This window comes from Hypanus sabinus, chromosome 4 (genome assembly GCF_030144855.1).
Source record: "Hypanus sabinus isolate sHypSab1 chromosome 4, sHypSab1.hap1, whole genome shotgun sequence".
Classification (NCBI taxonomy): Eukaryota; Metazoa; Chordata; class Chondrichthyes; order Myliobatiformes; family Dasyatidae; genus Hypanus; species Hypanus sabinus.
Window position 1 is genome coordinate 68,373,085 of NC_082709.1, and position 15,606 is coordinate 68,388,690.

The 15,606-nt window shown below is 42.8% G+C and overlaps 1 protein-coding gene across 1 annotated transcript in view; it reads left to right on the forward strand.

The window, feature by feature from the left end:
* The window catches only part of bard1 (BRCA1 associated RING domain 1), a 249,638-nt gene extending 245,940 nt beyond the window's left edge, over nt 1–3,698 (forward strand). The window contains exons 10-11 of the mRNA XM_059967354.1: nt 300–403; nt 2,868–3,698. Coding sequence (XP_059823337.1) covers nt 300–403; nt 2,868–3,203 — 440 coding nt within the window. The 3' untranslated portion in view covers nt 3,204–3,698. The remainder of the gene's footprint in view (nt 1–299; nt 404–2,867) is intronic.
* Nucleotides 3,699–15,606: the final 11,908 nt, after the last annotated feature.

Genomic DNA, 15,606 nt, shown 5'->3' on the forward strand with positions numbered 1-15,606 from the left:
AAGAGTCGCACGTTGGTAATCAATGTAAATAAATATCACTGACAGTTGAACCTCCAACTTCAGCTGGTCACAGTGGTCAGGTGTAGGCCAACCTTTGCCATTTTGCATTTTTCACAGCAAAAGATCTAGCACTGAGCAATTCCCACAATGTTTTATGATGTATCCTTGTTGTTCCAAATCAGTTTTTGTATGTTGTCAGGAGTATCAGTACAGGATTTCTATATTCAAAGCATTAGGGGGATTTGCTTCCATGTGCAATTACGTTGTTAACATCACTGCTTTTCTTCTCAATTGTCAAGGGGTGGCAGCTTGTCTGGAGTGCAAGGGCAGAGTTTCTGAAGAAGACTACGAGATAAGTAGCATGACTGGTCCCAAGCATGGGCGTCTCAACCGGGAGCAGCAGGTAATATAAATGTTTCAAGATAGATATTGCAGTATTAAGCTGACATTGTCAAGTATTTTTCTTCCAAATCACTGCCTTGCTGTGTTTGATCCTCTTGGGGTCATTTAAAAATAATAGGAACTCCGCTTATTGTAACTCCCTTGGCTCAATTCACACACAAACCTAATAAAAATAGTATAAATATCAGAAGCCTGATTTAGAAACATAACCTAGACATAGAAATCTACAGCACATTACAGGCCCTTCGGCCCAAAATGTTGTGCCAACCATGTAACCTACTCTAGAAACTGCCTTGAATTTCCCTACCGCATAGTTCTCTATTTTTCTAAGCACCATGTACCTATCTAAGAGTCTCTTAAAAGACCCTATTATATCGTCCTCTACCACCTTCACAGGCAGTGCATTCCACATACCCACCACTCTCTGTGTGATTTACTCCGTTATGTTGACAGGCTGAAATTGGGTTTAATGTGGACGTACTGGTAATCATATGTTAATAATAATCTGTGATGTGCAGTGATAGCAAAACAGAAGCAAGACAACCCATTTCCAATCTAATGTTCTCCTGCACCAGAACCAGATGACACCTGTTGGATATATCTGTTTATCCTGCTTGAGGTGTAGCACCATTCCTTCTTACTTGTTACAACATAGATTGTAACCATTTATGCATTCAGGCCATGCTGGCTTTCAGCATAGCAATTCTATCAGTTCTGTTTACCCCTTTCATTTCTCTACCTCTTTTCTCTCTCACATACCACTTACCTACACAAAAGGGATCATTCACAGGAGACAATTAACTTACCTCTGAAATGTGGGAGAAAACTAGAGGACCAGAGAAGTCCAACATGTTCTAGTTCTCACCATCAGCCCCCAGGGGCAGGGTTGAACTGTATCTCTGGAGCTCTGGACTAGCAGTAGTTAAGGCCAAATCAGGATAGTGCAAGATAGTATTTATCCAGTAACAGAGTGGATTTCTTGGAATTTAAAATATAGGTTCAGAGACCTTTTTAAGAAGGAAAATAAAGTTCAAATGGCTTTAGTCACTTTTTTAGGAATATTAGAAGAGCCCAAAGAAAATGTGCTAATATTTTGAGCCTTAAACAACACTTAATGTACTGTCCACTGTTGTGGATTCTGTAAAAAAAAAGACTATTACGATGACCTGATGGAGTTCTTCCAAATCAGCACAAGTTTGATAGGTAAATAAGGTGTTTCCTTTTTAGGTGGATCTAAACCAAGATCATCAGTAATAAATCTATTAAGGTGTGAAGGAGAAACTTTATATCTGGAGAGTAGTTACAATATCAAGCATGTAGAAACGTGAAATAGTTGAGGTCAGCTTGTGTCCACTTTAGATCTTTTTATCAATAATTGCAATACTAAATTTTGGGATTAGCCATACCAGGGTCCTGACCATGCAAGAGTTATCCATGATTAATGAGCAGATGTAAAGATGTTACATGGACTGCCTTTTTCTGCAACCATGGGTCTTGGGTACTGTACTATAACTCCATTGGATCATGTTGGAGCCAACATGAGAATGGAGACTGCTTTAACCCATTCCTTCTCTGCTCTCTCAAGAAGCTGTTCACTCCAAATGCCCAAGCTCATACTAGTGTCAAGGACTTTCAGTCTCACTTGATACAACTGCTTGTGGATGGTTGGATTTTATCATGAGGAGACTCCTGCACACCTTCAGGAGCTTTACTACAGTTTCAAGCATCCAAGTGCCTGAAAGTCTATCATTGCCGTTTCCTTTCTCCTTGACTTGCTACAGCCCCCTGGGTGAACATATTTGATTTAAAGCAGCCAGTGCAGACTCAACAACCGTTATTCAATATCAGATAGCTATTGCCTTTGTGCAGAGAGTGTTCCCATGCAATGCAAGTATACTTTGCTCTGGGGTAAACGGGGCAAAGTCCAGTTGTGAATTCACATTTTAAATTTGCAAACTCCCAGGCATTAACATTACTTAACCTGGTAATTACTAAATTAAAAGTGGATAGCACAGAAAGATTTAAGGGAAAGCTTTATAGTAAGAAGGAATGTATATGATAGGATGGACCAACCTCATCTACAGAGGCTGCTTATACCCAATGGTCTTTTTCTGTGCTCAGACTACATAGGTTCCTGAATATAGAACAATGTGCATAATCTGTCACTTCCAGTCTCCTTTTTATTCAAATTTATATTTTGTGTGGTATGCTGTTTAAGTAAATTCAAAGTTAATCTCACGGGGTATGTTTGTGTCCAAGTTTTATCATAGTGACTATTTCAAGACATTGAATTTAAATTTGTCTGTTATTATTCTTTAATTGGATACTTGGAGAGTTTAGCTATCTTTCTATAGCAGTGCACCTTCTTTTCCATATGTAGCACTGTATGAAATACATTTTAACAAATAGTTATCCCATACGTTTCTTAGTTGTAATCATAGATTTTATTCTTTGTTTATTGTTAGCTGCCAAAGCTGTTTGATGGCTGCCACTTCTATTTCATGGGCTCGTTCAAAAGCTGCAAGAAAGAGGATTTGGTTCACTTGGTCAAGCTTGGTGGAGGCCAGGTCCTTACCCGGCAGCCCAAGCCTGATAGTGACGTGACTCAGAGCATCAATACTGTGGCCTACCATGCATCGCCAGGTTCAGATCAGTCTTTCTGTACACAGTACATCATATATGACAAAGACAGTAACTACAAGCCCGAGAAGATGAGGCTGGGTAAAGTGTGGACTACTCATTCTGCATGGCTGATTAACTGTGTGAAATCATTTGAATTGCTTCCAGTTACTGAGAGCTAGTGGAATTATATCTGAATATGTAGTTGATTTATTTTATAAAATTATGTGCCTCTATGTGCTATTGTACTAAAGTGTAACAGCAGCTCAGAAAATGAATAATATTAAAATTGAGGGTCAAAGTTTGCTTAAATAAATCACTGTATAAATTGCTTTATAATGACCTTCCTCTTCTAACTCCTCTTATATTTTGTTACATTAACTGCTCATTATGCTAAATTAAGCTCATTCAATATAAAGATTTATTTGCATCTTGCTCTAGACGTTTTTCGTACTCGATTTGTTTTAACATGAAAATAATAATGGAATACATGTACTTGTTTTGAATCTAGTCATCCTGTGCGCAACTATTGTGGAGTTTTCATATTTTCATTGTTAATATGGTAGTTATCAAATCATGTACTTTAATTTGTTTCAGAGTCAAGGTTGTTCACTTAACAAATTGCTGAAATGAAAATCACTGAAGAAAACTAATAAAATGTATTTTTTATCTGTCAAGATGTGTTTTGTCTTATTCATTCTATAAGTTCAGGATAGTTTGGATCAATATTGTAATACACTTCCAGGCAGGAGGAGAATCAGGGACTGAAAACTCCCCATTTGCTGCAGCAGCTCACTATTAGCAGTACTAGTACTGCTGAAGATAAGTTGATCCGATCTATGAAGTTATGGATTCAGATCAGTAAAGAAATCTTTCAGCCTTTCCTTCACAATGTTAGCTCTTTGAGACCATTGTCAATTGTTTTACCTACCCTGTTTCCCTATACTTATGAAAATTTATCCTTTACAGTTATGTATCCAATTACCTTTAGTAAGGGACTGCCATTTCCTCTTATTATTCTGCTCTCTAAGGAGAATAATCTGAGTGTGTCTCATCCACAAATAAATGAAGTCCCTTATTCTAGCACTGTCTGAATAAATCTTTGCATTTTCCCCATGGCCTCAGCATCATGCTTAATATGTAGAATTTGTTGTGGCTTCTCCAGTGACTTGTACATGTGTAGCATAAGTTTCTGACTTCTCTATATATATTTTTATTTATAAAGCCAAAGAACTTGTTTCCTTTACATAGTTTGTCTAATAACCTTCAAAGAGTTCTGTTTGACAATATCTCTGCCTATCATGATTTCCATGTCCTTGTACATCATTTAAAACTTCTATTTCACTATTTGCCTTTAATTCTTCAGGTATACTGACTGGGTTTCTGGAATTGTAGAATGGATGATCACAGATTCAATTATAACTGACTAATAATGCTGAAAGTTCAAGTAACTTCATGGTGGAGTATTCCCTGACATAGTTGTGGTCTCAGTGAGAATCTGTGATACTTTGGCATCCCAACAGTAATTTCACCAGCAAGACTACAGTAGTTCTCTATCACCTTTAAGAGCAATTAGGCGTGGACAGTAAATACTGGCCTTATCTGCAACACATGAATCCTGGGGAATATATGAATGAGAAAAAGAACTCTTCTCGCATGCATTGCAAAATAGTAATTGAGTTCAACTCAACTGCTGCTAAAATCATTGTCTGTGTAACCACCTTAGCTATCCCAAGGTTAATCCGCCCAGCCTTTCTCTTCCCACCTTCCATACCATAAACTTTAAGTTATCCAGAGATTACTGCCAATGCCCTTACTCAGATTAAGTTTCCTTTGCCAATTACCCACACCATATCTGACCAGCTACCAATGCCTTGATTTTAAAATTCTCATTTTAGTTTTCAAATTTTTTTCTAGGCCTCCTTCGTCCCCGTCACTGTAATATCCATGTTCTCACCACTCCAAGGAATCTGCACACTTTGGCCTCTTGGTCATCACTGTATTTAATACTTTGCCAGTGATGGATGGGCCTATCCTTCAACAACTAACCCACATTTCTAATTCCTCCCTTTGAATTCTTCCTCTCAACCTCTCTTTCCTCCACTGAGCCACTCCTTAAATCCTCCATTTTGACCAAGCTTTTGATCGTCTGTCCTCATATCTGCATGTGGCTTGGCATAAAATCTTATTGGATAAAAATCCTCTGAAGTCACTTGGGTCAGTTTTCTATGTTACAGGTGCTATATTACAGCATCAAGGTTCGATTGCCTACATTACAACAGAGACGACGATATGGGAATGTTTATTAAGCTCTAAGGTTTTTTCAGATAACCTGAAATATAATATGCAGTAAAAGTGCAAGTCATTCTCTTATAAAATACACATTGTTGTTGACAAGCTGCTTTTATTTCTAATTTCCAGCAGTTATTGCATTCTGCATATCACAAAGATTTATATTTCTGTTTTCTATTCTCTCTCACACTATTTCCAAACAAATCAGCCTCAGTTTACAAACTTCACCCTCTTTCTGCCAATGCCAATCTCCATCCCCATTCACTCTTGGCTGCCACCCTATCACAACCTGTTCTTTCTCCCCTGATGAAATACTGACTGTTCATTCCTCTCCTAAATGCTACCTGACTTGCTGAGATCCTCCAGCATTTTGTGCATGTTTTCCCTTGTTTCTCTCAACTGAGACTACTTGTTTTCCATCTTTACCTGCATTCAGGCAATACAACAGAAATGCTGATTCTCCACAGACGCTTGCTGAGGTGCTGAGTATTTTCAGTGTTTACTTTTCAAATTTTCAGCATTTGCAGATGTTGTTGCTTTGGTCATTCACAAGTTGATCAGCAAATGAGCTCTGACAATTGGGCGCAACCAATCATTCAAAGTTCTTTTGAATTTTGAAGTTAATTTCAATTAAATTTCAAAATACATGTATGTCATCATATGCTACCCTGAGATTCATTTTCTTGCTGGCGTTCACAACAGAACAAAGAAATACAAAAGGCAGAATCAATGAGAAAAACTACACACAAGCAAAGATTGACAAACAATGTGCAAAAGAAGAAAAACTGCAAATACAAAAAGAAAATAATAATAATAAAATAAATAATACTGAAAACATGAGTTGTAGAGTCCTCGAAAGTGAATCCATAGGATGTGTTCAGTGAACAGTTTAGTGTGAGGTGAGTGAAGTTATCCATGCAGGTTCAGGAGTCTGAGGATTGAAAGGTAACTATTCCTGAATATGGTACTGCAAGGCCTTAGGTTCCTGTACCTCCTTCCCAGTGGCAGTTGTGAGAAGTGAGCATAGCCTGTATGGTGAGAGTCCTTAATTATATATGCTGCTTTCTCGTGGCAACACTCCTTGTAAATTAGCTCAATGGCAGTACTGCATCGTGAATAATAACAAGCCAGTACCCCACTCTAAGGATATGACAGTAATAGAGTTTAAGGTACCTTGTGGAGCATTTTAGAATCCTATTTTGCGTTATCAACCTTGAGTTTGGAGGATTTTGTTTGTCAGGTTGTTTTTAAAGGCAGGCACTGTCTGATAATCTATCAATGTGGCTCAGAAATTGACCCATCAAGCCTTCAGGGAGTGATTTCAGATCTAGATATGAACCGAGCAAAACAACTTGAGTCTGAAGATCAGCTGTGATGCACATAGCATCTAGACAGTGCTGCTAGATCTCTGGGAATTAAAAATAACCCCTACACAGTGCAAAACAAAAGGGGCATTTAAAAAGCTCATCTGTTACTCCCATTTAAAACATTTTATTTGTTTAGTTGGAAGAGTTGACAGAGATGGTTGCATAGCCAGGTCAGTTATATTGAGGAGGTTATTATGTTGATGTCTTCAGGAATAGGATCATCTGTGACGAGATCTGAAGGATTGTTCTAAGTGAACTGTTCCTTTAGGGAGCAGACAGTGTGTGTGCTATTTCAGGGAGAGAGAGCAATAGAAAGTCTGAGTTGCCTTGGAAACTGAAAGGCGGAACTATATGATGGACAGCTAGTGTTCAGCACTTGTGGAATATATACAAGGTCAGCTGGCTTTGTAATCAGATACACCAGACACCAAGGAAGACACTGACACCGGTTGAGCTTTGTGTGCCCACAAGAAAGGTGAGGTTTTTGCTCTCAGCGTGGACCAAGGAGTGACCGGTGGGGAGCTATTGGTGTGTCTAACCCTGGCCTGGGTTGATAATGTCACCACAGAAGATGGTCCCCTTTTTGTGGTCACAAGTCAGTGACTTAAATAAGTTTTGGGAGCAGGAGGACGATGTGAAAGATTCAACAGCATCAGCACAAGGAAGACAAAACAACTCTCTCGCTCTCTCTCCAACTCTACTCAGTTCAAATTACATAACTGAACTGACTTCTTACCATACCACCATAAGACTGTATCATCTAATCACCTGAGCTAGTAGAAACTTGGGAACCTTATTTACTCACTTATATATGCATATACTCTGCTAACCTGTTTATCTTATCTTGTTTTGTATTATTTTACCAAATAGTTACTAATAAAATAGTGTTTATAACGGAAGACTCAGACTCCAGGTGTGTCCATTTCAACCCATTACGGGGCATGTAACAAAATTGGGGCCTGCGTCCAGGTTATGAACAAATTGGTGGGGGCCATTCTAAAACTTGTAGGAGGCTTGATTGACTAGTTGATTTGATTGTGGAAATTCCCTTTTGATTTGTGATTGTATTATCAGCAGAAGTGGAGTTTGAGGTTAATAAGTTTGTGGCAGACCCAACCCCTGAGGCATTGGATGATGCTAAAAAGGATGTCCTGTTGGGAATTGCTTGTAAGTTAAAAGTTAAGGCGACCACTTGAATGAAGAAGGCTCAGATACAGGTGTTAATAGCACAGCATTATGTAGACAAGGGGAAATTTGGAGTGGAGGTGTTGGAAATGTTTGCTGAAGGTAAAATGTTTACCGAGGCTGAGCTTCAGCTTCAGGCAGCAAAACTGAAGTATGAGTATGAGTTGCATAACACATCTAATTGGCTACAGTACATTGCTTGTTAGAGTAAGCCAAGAAATCAAGAATATGGAATTTCTGTGGTTTAGTGGGTTCTTCATTTTGAGAAATTAGGGCTACAGTATCAAAGCTTCTACCTGTACTCTTGCTCTTGTACCAATCAGATCTTGTATTTATGAAGATTTATCTCTGGATATATTGAGAGAGTAATCTGCGGATCTGAATGGATATGTTGCAGCCCCATTACCGACTTCTTCAAGACTTGGGTAGATGAGTGTGTGCCTTTGAGAGCATAGCAAGTTTTCCCAAGCCAGAAGCTGTGGATGAACCAGATTTTCAGTCTGCTGAGGGCTATATTATTGCATTCCAAGAATGGCAATCTGGAACACTACAAGAAGTTTAGGTACAAACTACAGAGGCCATTTGGGAGAGTGAAAAGGCAATTCCATGTGAAGTTAAGAGACACAATCAGATGCACAACAGCTGTGGCAAGGTTGGCATGCCATTACTTCCGATAAGGTAAAACCTTACAGCATAAGTGGCAGTGATGCTTCCTTGATGAGCTCAACACCTTCTATGCACACTTTGAAAGAGATAATAACATACTGCCTTTGCAAGTTGCCATGGCATCTGTCTGAGATCTATGTCAGAACATGCTTAAAGAGGATGAACTCACATGTTCAAACATCAAACATCAATGATGTATCTGGCAGGGCGGTGAAAATCTCTGCAAACCAAATAGTGATCAAGGACATCTTCCTCTCTGCTGAAGTCAGAGGTTCCCATTTGCTTCAAAAGGTCAGCAATCATACCAGTGCCTCAGTAACTATCATACAGTAGCACTCACATCTACTGTGACGATGTGCTTTGAGAAATTGGTCATGGGGAGAATTAACTCCTTCCTGAGCAAGCACCTGTATCACTGTAATTTGCCTTCTACCACAACAGGTTGACAATGAGCACAGTCTTACTAACACTCAACTTGGCTTTGAAGCATGTAGACAAAAACAAAACACACATCAGGCTACACAGACAATATGCTGGAGGAACTCAGCAGACCAGGCAGCATCTATGGAAGTAAGTACAGTCGATGTTTCAGGCCAGGATCCTTCAGCAGGACTGGAGAAAAGATGCTGAGGAGTAGATTTAAAAGGGAAGGGAGAGAGAAACACAAGGTGATAGGTGAAACCTGAAGAGGGAGGGATGAAGTAAAAAGCTGGGAAGTTGATTGGTGGAAGAGACACACGGCTGGAGAAGGGGGAGTCTGATAGAAGAGGACAGAAGGCCATGTGAGAAAGAAAAGGGGGGGAGGAGCAATGGAGGGAGGTAATGGGCGGGCAAGGAGATAAGGTGAAAAAGGGGAAAGGGGATGGGAAATGGTGAAGGATAAGGAAATGGACATTACCAGAAATTAAAGAAATAGATGTTCATGCCATCAGGTTGGAGGCTACCCAGACGGAATACAAGGTGCTTTTCCTCCAACCTAAGTGTGGCCTTATCATGACAGTTGAGGAGGCCATGGATAGACATACTGGAATGGAAATGAGAAGAGGAATCAAAATAGTGGCCACTGGGAGATTCCACTTTTTCTGGCAGATGGAGCATAGGTGCTCGGCAAAGCAGTCTCCCAATCTATGTCGGGTCTCACCGATATACAGGAGGCCACACCAGGAGCACTGGACACAGTAGATGACCCCAACAGACTCACAGGTGAAGTGTTGCTCACCTGGAAGGACTGTTAGGGGCCCTGAATGGTAGTGAGAAGGTGTAGGGGTAGGTGTAGCACTTGTTCCACTTGCAAGGATAAGTGCCAGGAGAGAGATCAGTAGGGAGGGACGAATGGACAAGAGAGACATGTAGGGAACGATTGCAACAGAAAGTGTTGGGGGGGGGGAGGGGAAGATGTGCTTGGTGGTGGGATCCCGTTGGAGATAACAGAAGTTGCAGAGAATTATGTTCTGGACGCAGAGGCTGGTGGAGTGGTAGGTGAGGACAAGAGGAACCCTATTCCTGGCAGGATGGCAAAAGGATGGGGTCAGAGCAGATGTGTGTCAAATGGAAGAGATGCGGTTGAGGGCAGTGTTGATGGTGGAGGAAGGGAAACCCTTTCTTCGAAGGAGGAGGACACCTCCTTTGTTCTGGAATGAAAAGCCTCATTCTGAGAGTAGATGCGGCAGAGACGGAGGAATTGAGAGAAGAAGATGACATTTTTACAAGTAACAGGGTGGAAAGAAGTATAGTCCTGGTAGCCTTGATAGTCCATAGGTTTGCAATAGACATCAATAGATAAGCTGTCTCCAGAGACAGAGAGATTGAGAAAGGTGAGGAAGATGTTGGAAATGGACCAGGTGAACTTGAGCGCAGGGTGGAAGTTGGAGACAAAGTGGATGAAGTCGACAAGTTCCCCTTAGATGCAGGAAGCAGCACCAATCTAGTCATCAATGTAGCGTAGGAAAAGTGCAGGATGGTCACCAGTGTAGGCTTGGAACATAGCAGACAAACAGGCAGGCATAGCTGGGACCCAAGTGAAGGCCCATGGCTACACCTTTTGTTTGAGGAAAGTGAGTGGAGCCAAAGGAAAAATTATTGGGAGTGAGGACAAGTTCTGCTAGGCGGAGGAAAGTGGTGGTGGAGGGAAACCGGTTGGGTCTGGTATCCAGAAAAAAAAACAGAGAGCTTTGAGGCTTTTCAGGTGGGGAATGGAGGTGTATAGGGACTGGACATCCATAGTGAAAATAAGATGATGGGGGCCAGGGAACCTGAAATCATTGAAAAGATCCAGAGTGTGTGAGGTATCTCAGATGTAGGTAAACTATGGGTGATAAAATCAGGCTGCTGTTTATTGAATACAACTTGGTGTTTAACACCATCATCTCCTAAGTACTGTTCAATAAGTTTCAAAACCTCCCTCTGCAGCTGGATCCTTGACTTCCTAACTGGGAGATCACAGTGTTATCAGTAGTAACATCAACACAGCTCACCTCAAAGATGCGTGCTTAGACCGTTGCTCTACTCTTGATCTTTACTCTTGACTGTGGGTGCCTAGACACAGCTCAAGTGCCATTTATAAAATTGCTGATGACACCAATGTTATTTGTAGAGTCTCAGATGGCAATGAGAAGGTGCACTGGACGTGATTAAGTGGTGTCTCATGCTGAACATCAGCAAGACAAGGGGATTAATTGTAGACTTCAGGAAGAGGAAGACAGGAGAACACACACCAGCAAACATGAGGACATTTGCAGATGCTGGAAATCCAAGCAACACACACAAAATGCTACAAATACCAGTCCTTGGTGAGGGGTCATTTGTGGGAAGGATGAGCAACTTCAAGTTCCTGGGTGTCAGCATCTCTTGGGGCCCAGTGCTTGAAGAAGGCACACCAGCAAAGCTACTTTGTTAGGAGTTTGATGAGTTTTTGTATTTTACCAAACACTCTTGCAAATTACAGACATACAGCAGAACGTGTTTTGACTGGTTGCATGGCCTCCTGTTATGGAGGCTCCATTGCACAGGATCGAAAGAGGCTGCAGGGGGTCATCCAGCTCCATCTTGAACTGAGGACTCAGTATCCCAAGAAAGCAGCATCTGTCATTAGGGACCCTTAAACACAAAGTGCACTGCAGATGCTGTGGTCAAAGCAACACGTACAAACAAGCTGGAGGAACTCAGCAGGTCGGGCAGCATCCGTGGAAATGAGCAGTCAACATTTTGGGCTGAGACCCTTTGTCAGGACTGAAGAGGGAGGGGGTAGGGGCTCTATAAAGAAGGTGGGGGGAGGGTGGGAAGGAGAAGGGTGGTGGGTGTCAGGTTAAAAATCAGTAAGGGAAAAGATCAAGGGGTGGGGGAGGGGATAGGCAGGAAAGGTGAAGAAGGAATGTAAGGGAAAAGCACTACAGGTAGTAGAAGAAGGCAGAATCATGAGAGAGGTGATAGGCAGCTGGAAGAGGAGGCAGAGTGAAACTGGGATGGGGGAAGGGAGAGGGAGGGAATTACTGGAAATTGGAGAATTCAATGTTCAATTAGGGACCCTTACCATCTGAAACATGCCTTCTTCTCATTACTACCATCCGAGAGGAGGTACAGGAGCATGAAGATCCTCACTCAGTGTTCTAGAAACACTGCCATCAGTTTTATGAATTGGTCTGTGAATCTATAAACACATCTCATTATTCCTCTTTTGCGTTAATTATTTAATGCTGTATCTTAGAGAGCAATGTTTATGTCTTGCTCTGTACTCCTGCTGCTAAACAATCAATCTGACGTCATGCAGTATGTCAGTGACAATAAATCTGATTCTGATTAATGCTGTGAATTTCTGAAAGGCTACATCAGTCCCCTTGGGGCCCAGGGCCACTGAAAGCAACTTAAGTCATGGAAATGGAAACAGGTATTGGTTTATCAGTAAAGATTTTTCAGGTAAGAGCTTTATTTTATGAAAATATGTTAAACAGTTGTGGATATCATAATTGATTTTATTAGTAAAATTAGTATCACACCTAGAGTTAATTATTCCAGTGCCCTCTTGACCAAGTCCCCTTCCATCAATGGGAAACATCAGTCGATCCACAATTATATTCTCAGTAACTTATCCACACCAGGTCCCACTTGGCGGACTCTTGGATGAGCAAAGTCTAACAAAGACTCAGATTTGCAGTTCTCAAACTTGTGGTCAGCTCTCTCCAAGTCATGGCCCTCCCCTGCCCTACAGTCCCTCCCCTACTCTGATTCTAACTTTGTATGCACCTCCTCTCTCTTTGTCCTTTGTCAATCTTCTCATACTGAGAGATGGTGTAGAAACACTGAAAAAAACCACAGAAAGGTCAAAGGCACAATTACACTGAACAAGCGCCAGAGAAACAAGAATTTTAACTTAAGACAGTTTATACTCAGAAAACCTCCCAGCATGTTCATCTAATTCTGCTGGCATATATTATGTCTTGTATTGCTTCCTCCCACAAGTTTCAATCTAACTTTCCTTTAAATGCATCTATATCAATCACCTTAACTTCTCCAGTTGAGAATGTCTTCCAGATTTTAACTACTTTCTCAGTGAAGGAGGCTCTTCTGAATTCTCTGCTAGATTTCTTAGTGATCACATCAAATTAAAACTCCCACTTCATCCAGGTGGAAACATTTGCTCTGTATCTGTAACTCTCACAGAACATTTAAAACCTTTCACATATCACTCTTCAGCCTCCTGTTTTTTAAAGGGGAAAGCATCCCCCAAGCTGTTGAAAAGTTAAAAAAAATTAAAAATGCTAAAAATGCTCAGCAAGTCAACTTGTGTCAATGGAGAGAGAAACTGAACTGAAGTTTCAAACCAATGACCTTCCTTTTAGAACTATGAGGAGTTCTGCTTTTCCTGACAAGAGTGTGCTCTTGGTTCTGACACTATCTTTGTAAGCATCACTAGCACTTTCTTGACATGTTCCATATTCTCTTGAAAATACTGATATCAAAATCTTCAGGGAATTTTCTCCACACTTACTGGATACTGGAAGATTTAGTCTTAAGTACATAAGAGATCCTTATTTCCTGTTTGAAAGCTAAGTGGGGAACAGAATGCATACACAATTACCCACTCTTACCTGCCTTGATTCTGAGATACATCCTGCTGATGCCCTGGGACACCTCATCAGTGATGTAACCTGGGGTTGTCGGGTGTTTCGGGTCTTTCAACATCATACACCCTCGCCCGGGTGACCCAGCCGGGGTTGATCAGACCCTGGCTTGTGTCCCAGCAGCGTTGGCCCACAGATCACCCCTCCTGATCCATAGCTGACTGGAGGCTCTCTTGGCGACCTCTGTGATGGTCCTGAGCGCTTTCCACTTGCTGGCCCCAGTGATGCCATTAGGGTGAAGACTCTGCAGAGTGAGTGGCCGGCAAAACCCCTGCACCCTACTTCGATGGGCTCGCAGCGAGCCTTCCAGCCCTGCCTCTGGCCCTGCTCCACCAGCTCCTAGTACTTGGCCCGCTTCTGCTCATTTGCCTCCTCAGTGCGGTCCTCCCAGGGAACTGTCAACTTAATGAGGACAACTTGCTTCCAGGATGCTGAAGAAAGGACCACATCCGGCCTCAGTGAGGTTGTTGCTATTTGGTCGGGAAACTTCAGTGGCCTACCAGGTCAACTTGAAGCAGCCGATCCGCTGCGGCGCTAAGCAGGCCCGATGACGATGCTGGTCTGGGCTGATATGGGGGCTGTGCTCCGGCTCTGACAAAGGAGATGTTCTTCCTCTGACCACTCTGTTTGCTGGTGGTCATGGCCATCGCAATGCTCTCCGCCACTGCCTTCAGCACCTGGTCATGATGCCACTGGCAGTGACTTTCCCACAAGGCTTTAGGGCAGGTGCTTACGATGTGCTCCAGTGATCCTCTTCCTGGACAGAGAAGACATGCTGGTGTATCGTTCTTGCCCCAGACATGGAGGTTTCCAGGGCTTGGCAAAACATCATAGACAGCCTGGATCATAAATTTAATGTGCTGGGGTTCTGCCTGCCAGATGTCAGACCAGGAGATTTTCCGCACCGCAGCACCTTCCCACCTTGTCCATGCTCCCTGCTGCCGCATGCCCACCATCCTGCTATTCCTCTCCTCTACAACGCCAGCCTGCACTTCCTCCAGGACTAGTTGGCGTCTGTCCTTACCTATGGCCTTGTCATAGTGAGGTTGTGAGTCGGAGCCCAGCCCCGCTCACCCAGATGACACTGTCCCCACCAGAGCCCTGTGTCTCAGCCGGGACTCTGCTACCACCGGCCCTTCCTGTGCCTTCCACTTCCTGCCAGTCCGTACCTGGATGCCGACTGCTGCCACTTGGAATCCCTGTTCCTCTCTCATGCGGGAAACCCTGAACTCCTCGTCCAGGCTGCCGAAGGGAAGTCGCAGCTCATTGCACCTTCTGTACAGTGCTACACCGCTCAGACTACGAGGTGGGCTCAGCCACCATCGAAGGTAGTTACTGACCTTTCTCTGCAGCAACTCTTCAGTTGTCACAGGCACCTCGTTTACCAGTAGCGGCCATAGGATTCGGGGTAGGATGCCATGCTGGGAAATCCAGGCTCTGAACCTTCCAGGTAAGCCTTCCCCATGTGCGTCTCCCTGATCAGCTGGGTGACTACTCCAGAGTGTTCCAGACACCCAGGCACTCCGGGAATTCCAGCCTTCTGCACTGAAGTGTCGATGCAAGCACTCTTGAGGAGGAAGTCTGTCAAGACAAGACACTAAAGAAGATTTTCCCTTCCACACTAAGCAGCAAGAAGGATCTCAACTGCTCCAGGTTCGACGAATTTTCCTCCTTGGGGATCCAGACCCCTTCTGCATACCTCCACTGGTCAACCACTGTCCCAGATCACTTGCAGGATCGTCCAAGAATCTTGAGGAGCTCCGGGCAGTACTTGTACACCTTGTAGGGTACTCCGCTGGGTCCTGGCGTAGAACTGGCTCTGGCTGAAGTCACAACCTCCTGGACTTCCTTCCAGGTGGACTCCCTCACATCAAATTCCACTGAGGGGAGCGGTTGGCTTGTAAGGGCTCTGTGGAGGCCCAGCTCTTGCTCCCTTGTAGGGTTGCTCAGGATGTTAT